Consider the following 22,705-nt stretch of genomic DNA (forward strand, 5'->3'; position numbering starts at 1 on the left):
ACAGCATTATTTCTTAATCCTATTAACAAAATTCCTCAATACACCGAACATAACAAATGAAATACTTCTGCACTAACAGCTATTAAAAATTAGGGCATTCTACTAGAAGAAAAATCCCACAGTGGACCAATTTGTGAGTTTTAGCAAAGAACTAATTCAAGTACAGTCTTCTCCTTCCTGGTGTTCTGGGAGGTAGGAGGTCTGACAATTAAGTTTGCACACGTGGTGCAATGATGTTACTAACCTTTTTTGATATCAGAGGGATTATTCATTAGGAATTTGTACCAAATGGACAAACAGTTAACCAAGTTTATTATTTGGAAGTGCTGAACAGGCTGCGTGAAAAAGTTAGACGACCTGAACTTTTTGCCAACAATTCACGGCTCTTGCATCACAACAATGCACCAGCTCACACGGCACTGTCTGTGAGGGAGTTTTTAGCCAGTAAACCAACAACTGTATTGAAACACCCTTCCTACTCACCTGATCTGGCCCCCAGTGACTTCTTTCTTTACACAAAGATAAAGGAAATATTGAAAGGAAGACATTTTGATGACATTCAGGACATTAAGGGTAATACGACAGCTCTGATGGCCATTCCAGAAAAGAGTTCCAAAATTACTTTGAAGAGTGGACTTAGGTGCTGGCATCGGTGCATAGTTTCCCAAGGAAAGTACTTCGAAGGTGACCGTAGTGATATTCAGCAATGAGGTATGTAGCACTTTTCTAGGATAAGTTCGCGAACGTAATTGTCTGACCTCGTATGTCCCCAGAGCCATACCTTTAGGGGGCTATCATTGCTACCTGGAGTTTATTTGTGGGATGTTAATAAAACTGTACTACTTTTTTTTTTAAAGTCTCTTTGAGCCAAAGTTTTTTTTGAGTCTCTATGAGCCAGACTTGCAGCACAATCTGGCAGCTTACATGGACCTGGGCAGCTTCCGTAGTGGCTGTTCTATCAGCCACTACAATGTGGCATGGATGTGAGGGTGGGGGTATAAGGGTATGATACACTAGTTCCCAATTTTTATAAGTGCCTATTGCATTCTGTCCCAGACTGAGTCCATCATAAAGAATATTTATTTCAAATTCTACACTTAAGAATTCAGGGGAAATCCAGTATCTAAAAAAGAGTCACACCAAATACACTTGGGCTACTTACATACTAAGTCAAAAACTGCCAAGTAACTCATATGTGAATTTTCTCTAAACACATGTTCCAGGCAACAAAAACGACAAAGAAATATTGCAACACAGGCTTTCCTTTCTATGTCTGATATCCCTCTACCCCAAGGGCAGTCAGATTTATAGCTCTATAAACTTATTTGTGAGTTTACAGTATAATCACGATATTCATTGATTAGATTGAACGGAGGTAAAAATATATCACCTATAAATAGGTCCAAAATGAACTTCTGTTTTACTGTTTATCGATCTGTTGTCATAGCTGCTTTACTGACAACCAAAGGGACAACGTGATTTCATTCTAACCAGAATCCAAATCCAATGACATCCTCTTGGGCCCATGAAATCGGGAATCCAGCCAAGCATTGCTGGTACTCACCTGAGCCTGTGCGATATAATGCTGTCTGTGACCCTTGGAGCTCCACAGTCCCGTGGTTTGGGCTGCGGTACACAGGGCTGTAATAGGTCCTCCCCTCATATATAGGAGTGATGTGCAAGTCGGGTGACACAGCTGAACGAAGGTCTTGCCCGAGCTGGCTGTGTTGACTAGCATAGGAACTCCGTAAGCCTAGAGGCAGAAAAATTACGAATCATTAAGAAATCAAGAAAATTGTAGTGAGGGTAAAAGCCCTAATGAAACTCCTAACCAATAGAACCAAGTGTGACATCGAAACACCAAACCTAGTGAGTTGTACAAAGGAAAAATGTCAGAGATGAAAAGGACGCCATATACATTTTTAGTACAAAACTTTCTCTTGGCCAAGATAAAAGTAAATTTTCTAAGAAAAAAGATAATAAGACATTTTTAAATGGTTTGAAATTCATTCTCCCAACTCTCAGCTATTTTATCATGGTGACCCCAAAGAGAATGTCCACTTTTACTTTACTATTTTCCTTCTTAAAAATACATACAAACAATGGTTCATGCCAGTCTCTCTTCCTGCCCTGCAGAACTGCCCCGTCCTACCAAGTGGATGGCCAGCTCTTTGGGACCAGGACTCACCATGTCCCACAACTCTTTAAATCCCCACGTCTAAGGCAATACCTACATAATCGTGCTTAGTAAAGGCTCATGTTCAAGAACTGCTTTGAAATATCTCTCTCAATTCATCCATGATTTTTACAGGAAAACATGAAATTGTATGTTACAAAATTTGAAATGTTATGAGTCAAGTAATAACATTTATTAAGTATTATGAACTATTATGCATATTTTACTATTATCACTGTATTTTTCCTTTTTTCTTAAAAAACAAACAACAAGGCAGTTGTGTTTATACTGTGTTTCCCGAAAATATGACTGGATCTTATATTAATTTTTTGCTCCAAAAGACACATTAGGGCTTATGTTCAGGGGATGTCATCCTGAAAACTCATGCTAGGGCTTATTTTCTAGTTAGGTCTTATTTTGGGGGAAACACTGTAGGAACACAGCAGATTCTAGTTTACTTGCTTTTTGATGTGAAGGAAAAGTACAAAGTTAGTAGATGAATATTAAATCATTTGAAATATTCTTCCATTCAAATTGCTAATAACTAATGTTTACGCTTGGGACTTGTGATGGAAAAGTAGATTTCAAACCCAAACATTTTATTTTCTTAATAAAAGTTAATTAGTATATTTTATATTATGACACACAGAAGTTAGTGATTTGTCATCATTAGTAAGTAAATTCTGTCGCTTGGTATGAAGACCAACTACGGTTACATTCCAAATATGAGTAAGAGAAAGCACATATATTTGCTGCAAAAGACTGCAAATAATTAACACAGTAACTAATTACAAAAAGATAGCATCATTCACATCCTATTAGCTCAGTTAATCAAATCACAACTGAAAGCAAATGGGCCTGAAGGTGAGTGATAACATGTTGCTTAGTGAGGTATAGCAAGAAAGTTAATACATAAAGCTTTGAAAACGAATGAGTATTATCTATCTGGATAGCAATGTGACATGGAAAGAAACTAAATGCACCAATGTGGGTTTTAGCTACTGGCTCCCCACTTGCTAAAATGAAGATCACACACAGGTTTAAACAATCTTATAATTGGGAGATTATCGAGCCAAGCCTTCTCATCTGAAAACCAAGGAAACAAAGAGCCCAAAAGGAAATGTGATTCATCCCCATCAGAGGTACTTTCTGGTAGGACTGAGAGGCAACCCCAGGTCAGTGTTCTGTCACTGCACACTCAGCACTGAACATCCGGAGTCCTCAAGGGTCAATGATAAGTGGTGTGGTGTGAGAACCTTGAATCCACAGCTCCCTCCTCAATAGAAAATTAAAGAGCAAGGTTAGTCCACCAGGGGATCACGGAAGCCATGTAATTCTAAAGATCATATTATCATTGATTGTCAAGTTCTCGTTTGAGGATTTCAGCTTTTTATTCACTGGCAGATTTCTCATTCTTCCTAGCAGAGTATAAGCTCCATTTCTTTATGGAGCCCGTGAGTATACTAAACAAAAGTGGAGGCGTTGTTTTTATAAGGGTGACATAAAGCAGGCAGGTAAACGTAGCTAGTCCTTGGTAATCCTATCAATACAAGGTGCTTTGTTACCACTCAGTAGAGCCACAAACACTCTTGATTCACTCTGAGACTCTGATTATCACTCACACTTAGGCAGAGGCGAGCGGAGCACTGGTGGTGGCCCCACCACCGATGGTGTTGTGAAATGGGAACAAAGCATTGTGCACCATTATCAGAATGCTATATTCTCACGGTGCAAGGGCCTGCTGGTTTCTTCACTGGAATCCATGCGCTATGACAGCTTTCGTAAACATTTACTGTAATTGCATGGCAAAGGTAACAAAATGAGCTTACTTAGACCTATTAAACGTATCCAGTAAATATTCACTTGTTATAGGACTACTAGTGACATGAATTACCGTATGTGACAGGCTATCCTGGGAAATAAAAGACAGAATCATGGTGTGTGTAACACTTTCTTGATATTAGAAATCTTGTAAATAACATAAGTGACTGTCACTATTTTGTTTACCTGCTTATGCATGAAAAAAAAAGTCCTATAGATTAACATTTAAAAAAATTACAAAAGTATTTAGCCTCTAGAGACTAAGTTAAATGACTGTCTGTAGAGAGCCCTGCTATATCTTACTATCTTTTAGACTGGAAGACAGACAAGTAATTATGTTCTGTAATTGATATTAGAAATAATTTTTCCAGAAGTATTACCACAGATTAATATTTAATTACTTTATCTTCGCCTCCAAATAAAACACTGATCATCCACAATAATATTTATCTAACCAATAGTTTCTATTTACAATTCCACAAATACTTATTGTTTTACCTATTACAATCATATACTCCCTGTGATTTAAAACATATATATTTAAGACATTGAAAATAAACATAAATTTATCTTCCAAATATGGATTCTTTGTATTCTCCAAACTTTACTGACATGCTATGATTATACTGAAGTGAATGTTTTAGGACAGATATATTTTTTGTTGTAGGAAGTAATTTATACACATATTTTATCATTATTTAAACTGGGATTACCAAATATCCGAGTGTCTGAGTCTATTACCAAATATTGCTTCAGACTTATTAATTAGCAGGTTATTAATCTTTTGAAATCAAGAACCATAGCAAATATGACATCGCTTTCTTACGAAAAAAAGGGAATTCACAAAACAGAATCCATATTCAGAACAAGGAGGCAGGTAGGTGATGGGAAACATTTTTATGGAAACTCTTCTTCTTCTGAAGATTATAGCACTCTAGGAAGAAAAAAATCTGCGAAAGACTAGGTATAATTATTTTCTCCCTGAGACATAAAGTCTAATTTCATTTGCATTGTCGGAGAAGCAGGCTTTTTAAACCAAAGGAACTCATCCCTCTTGGGGTTAACATGGGGACAGTGTTTATGTGCTCACTTCCCTTTCTGGGTTTCTCCTTCAGATTACTGCATAGCTATACATACACAGGGAAGAATACAGAAATCCTCAGAACTCTTTATCTTTTAAGGCTCCTTGGGAGATGGTATTTCATAAATGATTCCTACTGCACTTTGCTGCATACTTCTCAGAGGCATGCCAGAAAATATCTAAGCCAAGTACATTCCTCTAAGGGTTGAATGAAAAAGAGGTGGTTTCTCCAGTAGGAATTTCTTTGAGCTCAAAACTCTAGTTCAATAATAATTTTTCAGGCAAAATTATTAAATTAGAAAATCTCAAAAAGGCTTTACCTTTCCCAGAGGCCACAAAGAACAGATATTAATTTCACTACACAAAAATATTAAAAACCTCTGTAAATAAGAAATACCAAAAATAACGTCAAAAGACAATTTACAAAATGGGGAAAGTACTTGAGAAGTATATTACAAGGGGCTAATTTATTTCAAGTATAAAAAGCTTTTACAAATTATAAAAATACACAAAAGACCTGAACTTGTTTGCAGAAAAAAAAAAAGGCTGATAAACATATGAAATCTTCAACTTCCCTCGTAGCTCAGTAAAGGCCATTTAAAACAACGAGGTACAGCTTTTTACCTACCGCTCTGGCAAAGATGAAACACTTTGACAATATGCAGTGCTAGTGAAGGTATAGTGGTAACAGGTACACTCAAACTATCGCTAAAAATAAAAATCTGTGCCACTTTCCAGGAAGGCAACTTGACAATATTTCTTTAAGAAACAAATACACACATATTTTGATCCAGCAATTCTACTTCAAGACGTGGATCCCACAATTATCTTAGTATCTATGCGCAAATATGCAGAACAATATATATGACATCGTTGTCTCTAACAGCTAAAAATGGAAAACAACCTAAATGTCCATTAAAAGGGAAGTGATTAAATAAATGATCATACATCTATAAAAATGGGGTCCTAGGGTTGTATTGAGAATGAAGCGAAATTCTCAGGCTTATTGAAAAAACCAAGGTATGTATTATAGGATCCCATCCATATAAAAGACAACACAATGTGTGCACATATGTATATAATGTATATACTTATATATGTAAACAAACATTCTGCATGATACAGAAACCAGTGAGTGGAAATGGGTAAGGGTAAAGAGAAGCCTGAGACTCACTTCTCATTTCAAATTGTCTTATCGAGTTTTAACTTGTTTACCATTGGGTATGTTATTTAAAATTACGATTTAAAACACTGGTTAAACATCAATTTAATTGTAATGAAAAGAACAATGTTTACACATTATGTGGAAAAGTCTCCATGAAAATAGTCTGAAGGAAATGGCTGTAATATCAGGGACCTGGCTGTTGAGTTTCCGATTTAATCTGAGTGGCATTTGAAGGTAATTCATTAGAGCTTTGTGCATTTCCCACTGGGATGTTAAAATAAGGCAGCTGGTGAGAAAAATCTATATTCTAGCCTATACTATTAGAGCATTTAAAAAAAATAAACATTCAAACAGGTACTCTGATACCACTATAACATAACTTGTAGGTTTGAGTAGGCCTCGCTGGTAAACAATCTTTCATTAAGAAAAACCACCACCAACAAACAGCTTAGAATTCCAACCACTTCTTCTAAAATGCTTCCTAATTTACTTCCTAATATTGTGAAAGGAAAAAATGTTTTCATTACAAGAGTTCTGGTAATATAAATGTATATAATTTCACGCACTAAGAATTATAAAGCATGAAAGACAAGTCAGCCTTAACTCTGCAGTGTAAGCTTTGAGATGAACACATGAGCTTCTCCCATCTCATCATGCTGTTTGAGCGATGGTTGCATAGCTTTCCTCACTGGGCTTTACGGAGTGCTGTCACCCTGTACTCACCTGTCAGGCTGTCTGGCCGAGGTGGTACCATCCTCTCATAAATGTCATACGGCTGCTGTCCGAATGGTTCCATGTCATGAACAGTTCTTTGCAGTGAAGGACCCAGATGCTGTGGTACGGCGGTCATCCCTGAGCGTTTGGGGGACGACGACCCCACCTGGCCTTGGGATGGGGAAGCTACTCGAGTCTGTACATCCGTCAGGGTCAGCGGGGACCCCACTCTGGCGGTGGTTTGGTACTGAGGGGTTGGTCCGTTGGGATTGGAGGTCTGCCGGGAAGGGACTGACCCAATCCGACGTACAGCTGCTGGGGAGGCGGGTCTCTGTGCAGAGTATGGCGATGCTGCCCGCTGAGCAGGTAATGTGGTGGAGGAATATGCACTGGGGTTCAGTGGTCGGGAGTCGGTCACTGATGGAGAGCCAAATCCACTACCCAGAGAAGTTCTCAGTGGCCCCCTGGAAGGAGACACGCCTGTGCTGATAACATAAGAAGGAGACTGTGCTCTAGATGGAACTGAACTAACTCTTCTCATGGCCCGATTGGCTACTGATGGCTGATGAAAGGGGGAAAAAAAAGAATGGGTTTATCCAGGGTTTTGTGTCCATTGTCATTACAGAAAAAAATGCACATAGCTCACTACAATGTGATTATTTTAGGCATCTAAGTTTCTTTTTCTTGTTATGCTTTAGAGTTGGATCTTAATATTTCCTTATTGTCTTTTACTTGTTCTACTTTTTTTTTGGTGGCTTAATCTCCACCTTTCCCCCTTCAAATACTAAGATCAACCAGTAAAGAGAACTCTAAAGACATTTAATATTCCTTTTCTTTTATCTTTACATATTTTTTATCCTCTTGCCTATGCATTTTTCACAACATATAAAATTTTGTATTGCAAGTGTGAAGTGTCACTGGAGCAATGTACTTATTTTGTTCCCTGTGAGTCAAAGTTTGGTCAAAGTAATGCATTTCTGTAAAACAAAAACAACTTTTTTTAAATATATCAAATCCAATGTAGCTACAGGAGTATCTATAATTGTTTAGTCTTTGTGGATTGGCCCCCTTAACGAAAGGAATGTGTTCTTTCAATGTGGAATAAATGACTATTTGGATAGAGCTTGGGGTCCAACGCTCTCCTCTGTGAATTTACTCTTAAGGGACAGCTTGTTTGCACAGGTGCTATTAGCCAAATTTGTCTCTTCTTTTAGCTCAAGTGTGGCTTCTAGTGAGTTCAGCTATTTCTTTCTACCTTCTTTGATCTATGAGCTCTTATCTTTAGCTGGTGGATTTAAAGAGATTCAAATAAAGGTACCCCCAAATCTGTTAACAAAAGGAGGGATGAGGAATACCAAAGTCCCTGCTGGGTTCATGGCCTAGTCAGCTGGAAAAGATGAGAATGGGGAATGAAGAATATTTCTGCCATGGCTGGTCCTTCTATGAAATCTCTCCTTCTATGACTCCTGCAAACACTGGGTCTCAGATCCCTTTCCTGATGAAGTATAACAATGAAGTACAATAGTGGCTGGACTGGGGTACTGGCCTGCGGGGAACAGGCATGGACAACAGACGCTGGGCAGCCCAGGACCAGGCTGCTCTGTATCTCCTTAGTGATTGCTGGAATACAGGTGCCATCAACCCCCTTTTATTTTTACTTGGGGCAGTAAGAAAAGAAACAGGGAAAAGATGAGTGCTTTGTAGATATACTATTACATGTCATAAGAGGAAGCGTGCTTAGTCTCCAGGTGTCATGAGCTACTGGGTGGGCTGAAACACCTGCTCTGAGACCTCATGTGTGCTCCATCTCAACAAGTTAGGAAAGTCAATAGCGGTGAAGAGGAGAAGATATGAGGAGGAAAGGGAATTGTAAATAAACAAAAAGGCAAAAAAGGGGGTTGTAAAATTAGTAGACAGTTGGAAAATTAAAGTCTGGCTTGGGGTTTACTAATAGTGCTAAAAATATGGAAATCCCACAATGAGCTGTTACCAAAATGGGATGATACTTGGCCCAAATAGCTAGAAAACGTGTTTCCCAAAATACATGCAAATTAAGTTTTAGAGATGACCATTCCCCTCCCCAACTTAATTCTTCAGCTCTAGAAACAAAAATCAACTTACCGTAAAAAACAACAACCAAAAAAAGAGGTAACATGACCACTTTCAGGGGGAATAACAGAAACAATTTCTGTTGCTGAGATAATTATTATTCAAAAGTGTGACTTCAGACCTGCTGACACAGAAATTCACCTAAGCTGATGAATTCCTGTAAGCATTTAGTCCAAAGCTTCTCAAAATGTTCCATCAAAGCATTCCTAGTAACAGCAAACAGGTAACTGTACAATATGAGGACTGGGGGTGCAGCTCAAAGTAGCTCTGCTACAGCACAAGATTTCCTGTTTTAGCTTAAAAACCGATGCACTATATTTGTGTGTGCTTGCATACAGAAGTATTTCTCATTACTTAACAATTTGCCCTAAATAGGTGAGCCAAAGTGCCGAAGGCATATTGTGTTTCTCCTTTGGCAATGGGAACCCTGGCCCGCTGCTGTGGTAGCTCTGGACTTCCTGTATTGCATTAAGGGAAGGTTAGTGTTCGCCTAAGTTCTTTGATCATCTTGCCATTTTTAAGGTACGGAGAAATCACTGGGGTACTTGGACAGATAGTTATCCTCACTTGTTATTGCCACTTAGGACTCCTACTGTTTCTATGAATTCTGGAATATGCTGAATGGACTAATATGAATAAAGATGCAATGAGTTAGGAGCTCAGTTTTATAAATTGATAATGCAAGTATTATTATTTTGTGACTATCAAATTAGAAAATGCTAACTTAACAGAACTGTTATGCTTCTATACAATGTCTTTCTATAGGCAGGAATATCTATATTCTAGCAAAAGAAAGAAATGTGTTTTCAGGGAATAAGTCCAAAGATGAAAGCAAAAACTTTGGTTAGAATAGACCAGTCCCATTTTTTGCAGGTGTTGGAATGGTGCTCTGCCCTCTAGGACTCTTTACAGCATATTTCAGCTCTAGTATTTTTAGGAACTCATAACCCCTCGGGGAGTACAACATTCCACCCAGTTCTCCCACACTCCCTCTGGACTCCTCCTCACATGCCAAATTTGCTCCTTTCAAACAAATTAATCTCCTGCGTCTGGAATTTATCAGAACTCATTAATAGGAGCTAATTAACAGAAATTAATGTATTTTTCAGTTTCCTGCCTAAACATTCCTTAACATCATAGACTCGCATAGTGTAACATGATTTCACTACTTTACTCATTCCATAAATTCAAAATCCTACGTGTTGGTTTTATTTTTTTAAAAGTACTTGTAAGAGATATTCAATTAGGACAGCATTTTTTTTTTTCTTTTACAAGGATCTTGATGTGTTTGGTTTACCTGAACCAATGTTTGTCCTTCAGCTCTGGAATTCCTCACCAAATGGTTATTAGTTGATCCTATGAATGAATGCTGTGGTCTATTATCTGCCTTACTCAAGTTTAGGCTGTTGTGGAAACTTCCTGCTTCCTGGTATCCACTGTCGGAGTAAGAATTCATTTGTGTTGAACTTCTTGAGTTACCCAATGATCCTGTAGGAATAAAACCAGCAGGAAATATCTTTATTTTACAGTTCTGATGCTCATTTCAAAAAGAAATATTAAAGGCAAATCTAATACTTAAAAGATAATACAACGGACCCTCACTTTCATGGAGAGATGTTTGCTCTGGTGAGTAGAGGGCCCCTTGCTCTGGTTCTGTCCTGATGAGATAGTTGTTGGGATGGACAGCGTCAGAAACTCTAGGTTTGTTTACACTGGAATTTGGCACATCTGTAAGAAGAGAAGCTTAATTAGCTGAATATAAGGGCAATATCGCAAAACAAAACTGCTTTAAAAGCTTCAGATATTCATCAGTAACATTATAATCTGTCCCCATGCAGCAACCTAACCGTCTGTTTCTTGTACTTGCCCCCAAAGAAAGGAGAGTCTGCCAGACGGATCCTTTCAGGGACTTTGCTTAACCTTTGTGTTTGCATCTTAAGCCTCCCTGTTTGGTCCCAAAAAGATGGCTTGGTCAGCCAATGACGGGTACGACTTTCCACGTGGAAAGCACCTAAGACAGGCGCAGTCGAGTGGGGACCAACAGGAGAACCATGGGGTTCATAGAGGTGGGCACATCCCCTACCTTCCCCAGGCTAGGGAAAGCTCTGCCTCTGTGGCTGCAGTCCTTCCCAAAACCTGCTAGGGAAGAGATTCAGTGATGTGCTCCCCATCTATTCATATGCATAAAGGTTTTGTCTCTTGGGGAAGTACATACATCTTGAGACTTATGGTTCAGCTCAAGGGTGATTGGCTTGAATCAGTTTCCTATTATGTGTATGGAATTCACAGATCTTGAGATTGACAAGCTTATCTCCTTTACTTCCCCACCTAACTAATAAAAGCTGATGCTAGGCCCGATTCTGGGCATCCAGTCCTGAGACTGGGGTCCCTTGGTCTGCTTAAACTCTATTTATGGCTACTGTCTTTCTTAACCCTGCGCTGCCCTCCTCACTCCCCACAACCCTTGTCGCGTGGGACACGACAATAATCTATACGGTAAGACTGTTTTCACCTTAAACTGCACTACCATTTGACTCTTTTTCTATAAGAAGGTGCTCCATGTACTCAGCTTATTAATATATTTTGCTAGATTTCATGATTTTGTTCATCCTGATTACCAGCCCCAAATTAACATATATTAAATTAAAATCTGAAAACTGACCTTGTTCCTCCTTGGAAAACTCACCCCTTAGGTGACTTTTTCAAAGAGGATTAACAGACTCTGGGTGAGAATGGTGGCCAAATATTTAAAAAAAAATATATGCCATACTTCAAACTTTTGAAATGAGAACTTGCATATTATTGAGCTTGGTGATGAAACCTCTGAAGGTAAGGTTAGCTTTTTTTGTCATATTTCATTTTGTCTAAAATCAGTGAAACTCTGTACAGAGCTTTCAGAGTTGAATGGAAACTTTAATTTCTTATCCATTTGTTAATTCTTTTAGTCTTTTCTCCAAATGAATACAGCCAATCTAACCTGTCCATTGTTTCCTTCAGCCAAATCTTCTACCCCATTATCTTGTTTCACTGTCAACTACTCATGTATCATTTTGCCATCTTGAACTCAAAAACAAAACAATTTATCTCTTCTTCCCTATTCCACTTCTGTATTTTAAGCTGCCAATTTAGGTGATAGATTATACTGCCTTTCCCCAATTTCATTCAAATATGTGAATGAATAGAGGATTATACTGTCCTCTTTTCTCTAGTATTTTCAAAATATATTTGCCCGTGTTCTGATTTTTTCAAAAGGCTTTCTTTTCTCAGATATAACTGTTACTAACAAACATTTTTAAAGAAATGCTGCTTCTCTTTCAGTTCAAATATTTAAACTATCTGTATAATATTTAAACATTCTGAGTTCAACACACAAGCCTAAGGATTTCAATGTCTTCATTTGTCTTTCCTTTCTGACTTTCTTAACTATTCATTAAGGCCCTAGGAATACAGCTATGATACAGCTAAAATACAGGGTGTGTGTGTGTGTGAGAGAGAGAAGGAGAGAGAGGGAGAGAGAGGGAGAATGAATGAGTGACAATATCTGAGGGAAAGAAGCTTAAGAACATTTCCTAAAGGCAGTCAGATTTCAGCAGCACGCTCTTACCATCGAAGGGCGGCTTGTTCCTTCTCTATAGCACTTATAACTCTCCCTTCACTAGACTATAAGCTCAGTGCAGGCAGGACTGTGGGGTTTGTTCACTGTTGCTTCCTCAGTGCCCAGAATAGGTGTATAGCACTCAGTAGGTGCCCAGTAAATCTTTGTTAAATAAACAAATTCCCAGTGAAAAGAGCAGCTTCTCTTTATTGAGTGCTGATTCATGCCTGGCATTGTGCTTGGCTTTCGTTTATTGTACTCAATAAAGTTTTTCTACATGAAGTGAAGTAAAACTTTTAGGCGGTGCTGCTCAAACTCCTTTGGAAAGTGAACGCAGGTTTACGAGAGAGCTGGGAAACCCCCCTACATTCTAAGCCTTTAACTTGATGCCAAATTCAGTCTAAGGATTTGTTTTGGAGCCTCCAGAAGGACTCACCCACGTTCGTAATATAGGTTTTAACGACCTTTCTCTTGACTTATCATTTGACAACATATTTCTAGATGGTCGAGTTCTGTGACAGTTCTGAATTCCTAAGTTTGAAATTTCAATAAAAATCATACATTGTATATGGGTTTCCTGGTACATGCTGAAACATGATCTAAGTCTCCATCCAGCTGATAATACTGAGGGATGTGCTTCATTTGTAAATCTTTTGTCATGAATTTCCAGAGTTCTAAACATTCTTATACAGCAATTCTTGAAGGAGTTTTAGTAAAGATTAAACACATAGTTTGCTATGCTGGAAGACTTTCACAGGGAATTGGAGTGCCGGGGAGTAGCTATACGAGAGATGGCCTATAACCGGAGCCGTGTAGTTCATCTTTGTTTCATCCAGAAATGGAATACTGGAAAATCAAATAGAAAACGGCAACCAACTATAGGTGAAGGAAGTACCACTGTGGTAGCTTTAAGACTTGTCATACATGGAAAAATGTACTTTTTTAATTTTTTTTTTTAAAGAAAAAAGATGTTTAATTAGCTCTTAGCTTTGGCTTTTGTACAAGATAAAACCTGAGACACCAATACATCAAAGCGTTTGGCTTGGAAACACTAGGTGGCATGCAGTGTCAAGATCTGAAAAATTATCACCATGGAAACCAAAAACCATTAGAGTTGTGCGTATGCCTCCATATTTTTCTTCTTTTAAACTATTAGGAGCTATTAATTGAATAGAAAAAAGAGAAAGAGACACCCTAACAATCTGTACCTCATCAACTGTGTCTCTTCATCTAATGGAACATTTCTCACAAATCATGTGATAAGCAATTGTGCTCAGTTAAACTCTTCTTTAAGAGAAGCTATCTAAAATAACTGTAAACAGAGTAAGCACAAATTGTGACATGATTCTATCTACACTGGTCACCCTGGTAATAAAACTTAACAGAATTAGTATCACAAAAAATACAAAATTACCCCCAAAGTAATATAACCAAGTACCCTCTAAATGTTAGTACCTCCTTCTTATAATTTTAAATGCAATACCTCAGAAAGCAGAATATAGAAAAAGACACTGAGATAGTTAATGAGGACACAAAAATATTTATTTCCTATGTACCCCAAATCCCATTTGAAGATCTAAATAGCTGGGTTTAGAGAACAGGCTGTAGATTTTGTGCTTCATCTATGAGTAAATATAAAAGTTACAGTTTTAAAAAGATATAAGAGATTTATTTAATATGAACTATAAAACAACCAAAGTCTGTACTATGAATAAGGTCTTCAGTCATTTTACTACTTTGATAGTGGAACCCAATGATAACGCATACCAGTAAAGACAAAAAGATACTGAAGTCTCTTCTGCATCATTAAAAAGTTAAACTGTTTTCAAAACAGGTTTACTATTATTTGTTTTTTTAAAACTTGTAATTCAGAAATTCTATACACACACATAAATGTATGTACACAGTCACGATACTTCAGATAAACAGAAGATCCATTTCCTAATTACTGAATAGTGTTTCTTGTTGTAGTATGGTAAGATTCACAATTATTAATGATGCGTTATTTATGCACTCTTACTTTAAATTGAATGTCTTTTAAAAAACATCTGCTATATGGAATGGAAGATAACACTAGTCAAATTTACCAGCGAGACCACAGAGAGGAAGGGGTTAATCACTTCACCATCAATGCTGTACACTATACTTAAATAGTTTGCATCTTATAGCGCAACCAGAACATTAAATCAAGACACATTTTTGAGTAAAAATGACAAACAGAATATGAATGCTACTTCTTTAATCTGTGTACTGAAGAACATGTGTTACTTTTTTTAAAAAATCACAAACATGTTTTCTGGGACACCAGAATTATACTATGGGGCATTTTCAAACATCAAATTAGCATCTTCCAAGAAAATGCATGTCTAAAAATATAGAACTTGAACAAACTTCAAGGTAGAATGAAATAGTCTCCATCTGTGTTTAAGACTGGGAGATTATTGGAAGCATGGTCCTTCTTGCCTGCTACATTTCATCTGAGTGCCCCATATTATTAAAAAAAAAAAAAAAGGCAATTAATTAGAAAAAGTAGAAGTTTGCAGCTAAAAAAATATTAATGGGTGAGGGACAATAATAATGCTGTGGGGCTATAAAAGTTTGGTATATTATCTGCCCCATTATGCTCATAGCAAGATGAAATACAAAGTAAATTATTTTATCTTTTCTGTGATGTGCCTCCCAAATACATGTCAAGTGTGCATAAAAATATGTTCAGTAAAAAGTCTAAAGACCCTCTCTAAAGAACTTGAAATTATTAAAATGCCTCTGCTTTGTTAATCTATGTGTCTTACTGTTTATATGATATAAAATGATGGAGGTCTGTACTGAGGTTAGAATCACTGGAAACAGGAATCCAGGGATCACTAAGGAGATTTTTAGTATATACAACCCTGGAAATATTCTTTCAGTCTGGCACACTGTGAGACTCTCCTTGTTTCTGCCTATCCTGAGCTGCTATGGTGTTTCGGGGTTTGCCTTTACATAAGATAGTGTAGTGTGAGTTTTGGAAGGACTTTTGGGGTGGAAATAGCATGTAATTATTGAGGCAGACGATACTCTTCTTGATAGTTAAGGGAATTAAATATGTCATTTCTTCCAACTCTGGCCTATGAGTTCAATTTAGGCTATCATACTCAGAGGGAGAACACACTTTGGGAAAAATGTGAGCAAAAATTTTTGCCTTATGGGGACTCAACTAACTTCCTGTTTGGCCATGGAACTCTCACTTCCTATATGACCATAGGCTCAGGAAGAAGTGTGGTTTCCACAGAGCTGCAGACACATTTCAATGTCTTCTATGGTGAAGAAGTAAAGCTCTCGGCCAAATTCTAGAAGGGGACCTAGAAGATGGTCCTGAAAAAACTTCTGTTCATTAACTTCTCTGATGCACAAAACTCATTCCTACTGCAGGTAATCTTATTATTGCAGGGAATGAGATCAGTGGGAAATACTGTTTCAGAGTGAAAATGGAATTAGGATGATGGAAACAAAGCATAAGAACATTCTTTGGTTCATAAAAGATACAGATGGACATTGACTGATATTTTAAGAATATTATAAATACATGGAGTTTGTTGATTCAAATATAAACTACTATATACATAAGATATCCTTTAATAGCTGGGTTTTGATGGAAGTAAAGACTTACGAGACAGGCAGAAGACCATGTTTCCTGAAAGTATTCCTAGTCTGGTTCTCTTGAGTTTTCTAGGTTCCTAGGTTTTACACATGCATATACTATCTTTTAAATATTAAGACATTGGCTCTAAAAATTTTACTCATTGAGAAAATGTTGTGTGAAAAGTCTTGGAAAACAGAAATCCTTAATGAAATACCTTCTAGTTCACTTTAAACCTTGCTCTAAACATCAGCTAATCTGCCTTGAAATCCACTGTAAAAGCTCATCTATCTGGATTCATTTCATATTATAGTTTAAGCAAACTTTGTATCTGTAAAAACTGACATAAAGTGTTTTATAGATTCCTAACAATGAAAATCTGAAAAGTATTTTAGTTTTGCACGTCACCAGAAAGACTTCATGGTCACAAATATTTTTAAATTCCCGAATTCTGTTAAGAAATATAAAAAGATTAAAAATAAGTTTTAGAAAAAACAGGAACTTTCATCAATTGTTAAATTAAGATGAGTTTTTATTAAGTATTTTTAGTCTCGGTACTAATTAAAATACAGGTATCACACCTACGATAAAAAATTTATACTCTATCTCTGTGAGAGGAAAACTGAAAAAAATAAGGAGTTTAAAAATATAAAAATGAAAAGGAATGGATCACACATGTAAAGTGTCCAACACGGAGTATTAATAGGTAGGTATTCATAAAAGGCCATGGAGTTCTCGCTTCCGACAGAGACAGCTGAAAAAATAATGAGGGATTCACTGTGATGTAAAAAGTCGGTGGTCTATGGAAAGTAAGTGCTCAAAAATCACTCTAAAATTTTTTTCAAAGGCACCTTTTATTCCTTTTAGGAAAAATATGCTACCAAATATAGAAATGGGAATATCTGATAGTGGGAGATACAAGACAGAGTCCTTGTATTAAAGAGAAAAAAAAACTTAAAAAAAACCTCATACATATTCAGTGTCAAAAGAAATGAATGGGTCTTCTGAAACTAGGTTTCTCTATACTTTTCTACTGGATTATCTTCTTTGGTAAAGATTATCAAGATAAAGCTAAATGCAGACTCACTTTAGTATAAGAATGAAATGTCCAATTATAGATGGTAGCCTTTCTGATGTATCCCAAAGCAATACCTGTAAACTGAGGAAGTGTGGCTCTGTGTGTTGAGAAGGTGGTAATGGAAAAAGAGGAGATTCTTGACAATATCTATTTTAGTTTAGATAGTTAATTAGTTAATAGAATATTTCTTCACATATCACTAAAAGCATGAAAAATGTAAATATATAGATATTTATTTGACATGTTTGTATTCAACATAAAATGTTAACGGCTTAGACTGGATATTTGATTTTTATACAAAGTACTAACTTATTTAAGTGTTTTGGGGATTTGCTGGTATATATGTGTGTGTGTGTGTGTGTGTGTGTGTGTATGTATATATATATATATCATACGAGGTTGGACAATTATGTTCACAAACTCATCCTAGAAAAAGTGCTACATACCTCATTGCTGAATATCACTACGGTCACCTTTGAAGTACTCCCCTTGGGAAGCTATGCACTGACGCCAGTTCCTAGCCCACCCTTGAAAGCAATTTTGGAAATCTTTTTCTGGAATGGCCATCAGAGCTGTTGTCGTATTACCCATGATGTACTGAATGTCATCAAAATGTCTTCTTTTCAATATTTCCTTTAATCTTTAGGTAAAGAAAGAAGTCATTGGGGGGCCAGATCAGGTGAGTAGGGAGGGTGTTCCAATACAGTTATTTGTTTACTGGCTAAAAACTCCCTCACAGACAGTGCTATGTTAGCTGGTGCATTGCTGTGATGCAAGAGACATGAATTGTGGGCGAAAAGTTCAGGTCGTTTTCATTTTTTCATGCAGCCTTTTCAGCATTTCCAAATAGTAAACTTCATTAACTGTTTGTTCAGTTGGTACAAATTCATAATGAATAATCCCTTTGATATCAAAAAAAGGTTAGCAACGTTGAACGTTGTTGCAACAAGTTCACAAACTTAATTGTCAGACCTTGTATACATATTTGCTAAAGCAAAATGCTAATATTCTTATTTGATGGCTGCCTCCCATGCACATAGTGATAAATGTAGAGTTCTAAACTACCAGAAAGGCTGATGCCCCGCACATTATAGCTAATTTTGCCTTTTAAGGATTCATTCAACAAAATCCCAACTACGTGGAAACACAAATTAAATAACATCCACTAGCTGGGAAACTCATGTTATCCATCTCAGCATTGGTCTTATTTTATGTTAGAGTACAGCTAGCTGGCTTTAACACATGTCACTCTGATATACTATTTTAACCCCAATATTTTGAACCCTTTGTTTAAAGAATTTGTATTTAAACTTTTTAAAATTCAAGTTTTCAAACAAAAGTAGAGAGAAAAAGTTAACCCCCCGATTTAATTATTACAACATTATGCAACAATTTTTATTTTTAAAACAGATCCATTGCATCAAACCATTTCAAGTCTAAATACTTCCACATGTAGTTCTATAAAATAAGGACTTCACAAAACTACAGTTATTCCATAATGCTATATAATGAATTCATATTCAAATTTTCCTGATGTCTCAGAAATGTCTTCCTTCAGTTAGCTTGTAGAGTCAGGCTGAAATGAGGTTCAGCGATTGTGTTTGAATGTGATTATTACTTAAGTCCCTTAAATCTAAAAAGAAGCTCCCACTTCCTCATTTTCATTTTCTTGGCTCACAGAGGGAACCATAATAATAAACTCACAGGAAGTTCCACATTCTGAATTTTTGTGATGGGTTTCTCATGGTAGATTTATACATCCTCTAAACTTAATATGTCTTGTAAGCAGAAAGTTAGAGCTGAAAGCTTTCAGGCCACACTTTCGTGGTTAGAATACTTTATGGACGGTGCTGTGTACTTGACGTCACGTCATATCATAACTTTTACAGGTGCTAAAATCAAATAGCCAATTCAAGTGGTGGCAGTCTTATCTTTCTGTTTTTAAGTTCACCATCAACTTTTTCCCTAAAGCAATGGTTCTCAAACTTTGTTGCACATTGCAGTCACCTCCGGTGGGGGTTCAGTCCCGTGCCCAGAGATTCCAATTCAATCAACCTAAGTTGTAATCTGAATATTAGAATTTTAAAAACTCCCAAGATGATGCTAATGTGCAACTTGGAGTGAGAACACAGAAGTTTTTGCACACATTGACAATCTTTGACTGAATCAATTATTTCATTAGGGGATGCAAATTGGTGATTTTTCTTTTGGCATATTTTAGAAATCTTTAGATAACCAGTAATGGCTAGGGTTATTTGGTTATCCAGAAATATAATCTGTATTTTGGGCAGGATAAACATTTATTCTTCTCTTTAATTACCAGTAATTCAATTAATTTAATTATGAGTAAAGCAGTGGTGCTCAAAATGCAGAGTGGAATCACCTGGGGATCTTTAAAGACTATTGATGGCTGGTTCGGGTCCCAGACTTTGGGATTTAATTGTGTAGCGGGAGGACTGGGCATCAAGATTTTAATAGCTCCACACGCTATTCTAAATTGCAGCAAAGTTTGGGAACCTCTGGAGGGAGACATTTGTATCTGAATTACTTCCAATGGTGATATAAAGTTTATTTTTTCAGTTTTTGGAAGTGGTTGGTGCATATTTGTTGACAGAAAAATGTATCTGATCATTTTGAGCCAGATAAAAGGAGAAAAAGGCAAAACCGACAAGAAACATGACAATTTATTAAATTCCAAGATCAAGTTGATTTCCAACTTCTATAAGAACTAATCAAATAATAGATTGATTATTGGTAGTGCTGACATCTACATGCAATGTTCTGATTTAATGAATACCTAACAATTATTTTTTAAAATAACTTTACGTTTAACCTGTCTGTAAAGCTTATTAAAACTTAAAATATTCACGAAGATTTACACATCTATATTCTGGTAACGTATTAAGCATAGATAGGTATAGACAGGAATATATACTTGTGGGGACCCATTTCGACCCCGAGAGAGAGTTGTCATGAAGGTTATTTTCAACTAAAAACATCTGAGATTCAACAGATGCAGAAAGAAGCCTTACTGGCACTTCCCTTATTTCACTAAAAGTGAAACTTCTGGGATTGAGGCTGTCATGGATACCCTCAGGAGCAGTTTTATGGCATGAAAAAAATTACAACAAACTTTCTTGTCTCCTGTTTGTTCCCTAGGAACTCATTTGTTCCCCTCCCAGTCCCTTATAACATTAGCCCTTAACTTCAGCCATTTAGGGAGTTATTTCTTTTGTGAGCACCATATGCATATGAGTATCTTAGACCTGTTTTCTTCTATTAATCTGTCTATTGTCAGTTAAATTCACAGGCCCCTAGTCACCTAACCTAAGAGGGTGGAGGAAAAGTGCCCCACACTGTTAAGCATTTTTGGTGAGTAATTTGATACAATTTGACAAATGAAAATGTACACATTTCTTCCTTATCCAGGCAGTTCCACTTTATACTGACATATAAACTACATGCACAGTTTTACTATGTTAAGGAAAAAAAACTAAGTCATAAAACAATGCATAATATATCCTCATTGCATTAAAAAAACAAAAAACAAATCCATTCGTGTGTAGATATTTATACACCCACCCCCACACACCAGGTTGTTGTATTTTATTCCAGATTTTCATCTATACTGTGTGTGTGTGTGTGTGTGTGTGTGTGTGTGTAGGTGTGTGGGGCAATGGCCATGGTATGGGGAGATGTGGGAATGAAGGAAAATTTCACCTTTTACTCCAAATTCTTCTCAACTTATGTTTTTTTTAAATAAGAAGTATGCCTGACTTTGTAATGAAATGTTAAAAAGTTAAGAGCACTTTGTAGTGGTGAGTTATAGCCTGGAATTGCAGTGAGAAGACTCATGACCATGTGGCTAAAAAAGGCCTACCATGTAAGGGAGGGAAATGTGGCCCCTAAGGCTGGCTTTAACAGAAATCTATATTCCTCCTGGTATTTAGAAGAGAAACAGGAAGGAATATATGATAAAATTTTGTCATGTGTACAATTTGTAGCCATAATAAATCATAACATTCAAAACCCTCAATAAAAATAATAGTTCTTTATACATGATTGATAATTTAATAGTCTATTTACAAACATGTATAACTTCCTACTGTATCTCCTTTATAAATTCAGTACATTTCTACCGAGGCATAAATGTTCCCATTTAAGTTGGAGTCCTATGATATGCTGACGATTTTTTTGTATTGTAAATTTCTTGTTCCAGATGGAGGAAAAAAGAAAAATAAATTGATTTAGGGCTAGTCTCTCATTTATCATTTATCTTCGGTATTTATGTTTTTTTGTAAACCCATCCCAGTGGAAGAACCTTGTATCCACACATTTTAGAAACAAAATTTGAACATGTAAACAAAATGCAGAACCTAACCCTTTGAAGTCTTAAATATAGTACTAGTACATATTTACTACAGTATACACCACACAAACATGATTTAAATGGACAGTATATTAAAATTATGGCTCTTCAACACATATTCCACAATAAATGAATGTGACACTGTGAAGTTAAATAATCTTATCAGGTTAAAATTTCTATTTTACAATAATCTTTTTCCTTCCCTTCCATATTTATTGTCAAACATCAAATATCCTAACAGCATGGAATTTTTAATACTTTCTTTCCTACTCATGACTTATTGTAAAAGACCCAACCAAGTCTATGAATCCTTTAATACCTTCTGGGTCATCCAGAAATTTCCCCATTTATACGCACCTGTGTCCTTTGCTAACCTGCTGCTTTACTAGAGACTCCCATCTTTTGGTCTCCTTAATTTCTCATCCATCAGTAGTAATTCCCAATCACTTGCTTAGATACATTAATTTCTGCTCCTGCAACTATGTCTTGAACAATTTCTTCAAGTGAAAGTGAATCCGACTCTGGCCTGTTGGGAACAGACAGCGCTCCCACTCTGCAGGCCACTCCTCCTCTTGGTCTACCAGGAAGGGGAGGGGAGGAGAGGGATTTCCTTGGCTGGTGCTGCTCCCCTCCCCTCATTTTACACATAAGTACTAAAGCTGGCAACTGCCTAGACTTTAGTACTTCTTCCCCCACCCCCCACCCCCCCGGAACAGAAAAACTGTGAAGTTGTGATTTGTGGCAAAATTCACTTTGCAGGATGTGACTGGAGGATTTAAGCAATAACCAATGATGATTTTGACAAAAGGTCTCAATTTGTGGCTTCAAAAGCTTCTTTCTGGTTGGTAGCATACACAGTGTATGGTTATTTTTATGACTGAATTGGTGTGCTTTTTCTTAAAAGAGAGGTTTTAAAGATGTTTCTTTAAAAGATATTAAAAGAATATTAAAAGATATTCTGCATACTCTTTCCCATCA

The 22,705-nt window shown here is 36.7% G+C and overlaps 1 protein-coding gene across 15 annotated transcripts in view; it reads right to left on the reverse strand.

Annotated features, from left to right (window-relative positions):
- The window catches only part of PKP4 (plakophilin 4), a 227,473-nt gene that overhangs the window by 49,312 nt on the left and 155,456 nt on the right, over positions 1–22,705 (reverse strand). For 10 of the 15 annotated variants that reach the window (XM_033111701.1, XM_033111702.1, XM_033111696.1 and 7 more), the window contains 4 exons: positions 10,663–10,794; positions 10,364–10,554; positions 6,967–7,519; positions 1,565–1,753 (listed from right to left, as the gene is read on the reverse strand). In XM_033111701.1, coding sequence (XP_032967592.1) covers positions 1,565–1,753; positions 6,967–7,519; positions 10,364–10,554; positions 10,663–10,794 — 1,065 coding nt within the window. The remainder of the gene's footprint in view (positions 1–1,564; positions 1,754–6,966; positions 7,520–10,363; positions 10,555–10,662; positions 10,795–22,705) is intronic. The other 5 variants (XM_033111700.1, XM_033111698.1, XM_033111704.1 and 2 more) reach the window with 2 other exon arrangements.

This window comes from Rhinolophus ferrumequinum, chromosome 8, assembly GCF_004115265.2.
Source record: "Rhinolophus ferrumequinum isolate MPI-CBG mRhiFer1 chromosome 8, mRhiFer1_v1.p, whole genome shotgun sequence".
NCBI lineage: Eukaryota > Metazoa > Chordata > Mammalia > Chiroptera > Rhinolophidae > Rhinolophus > Rhinolophus ferrumequinum.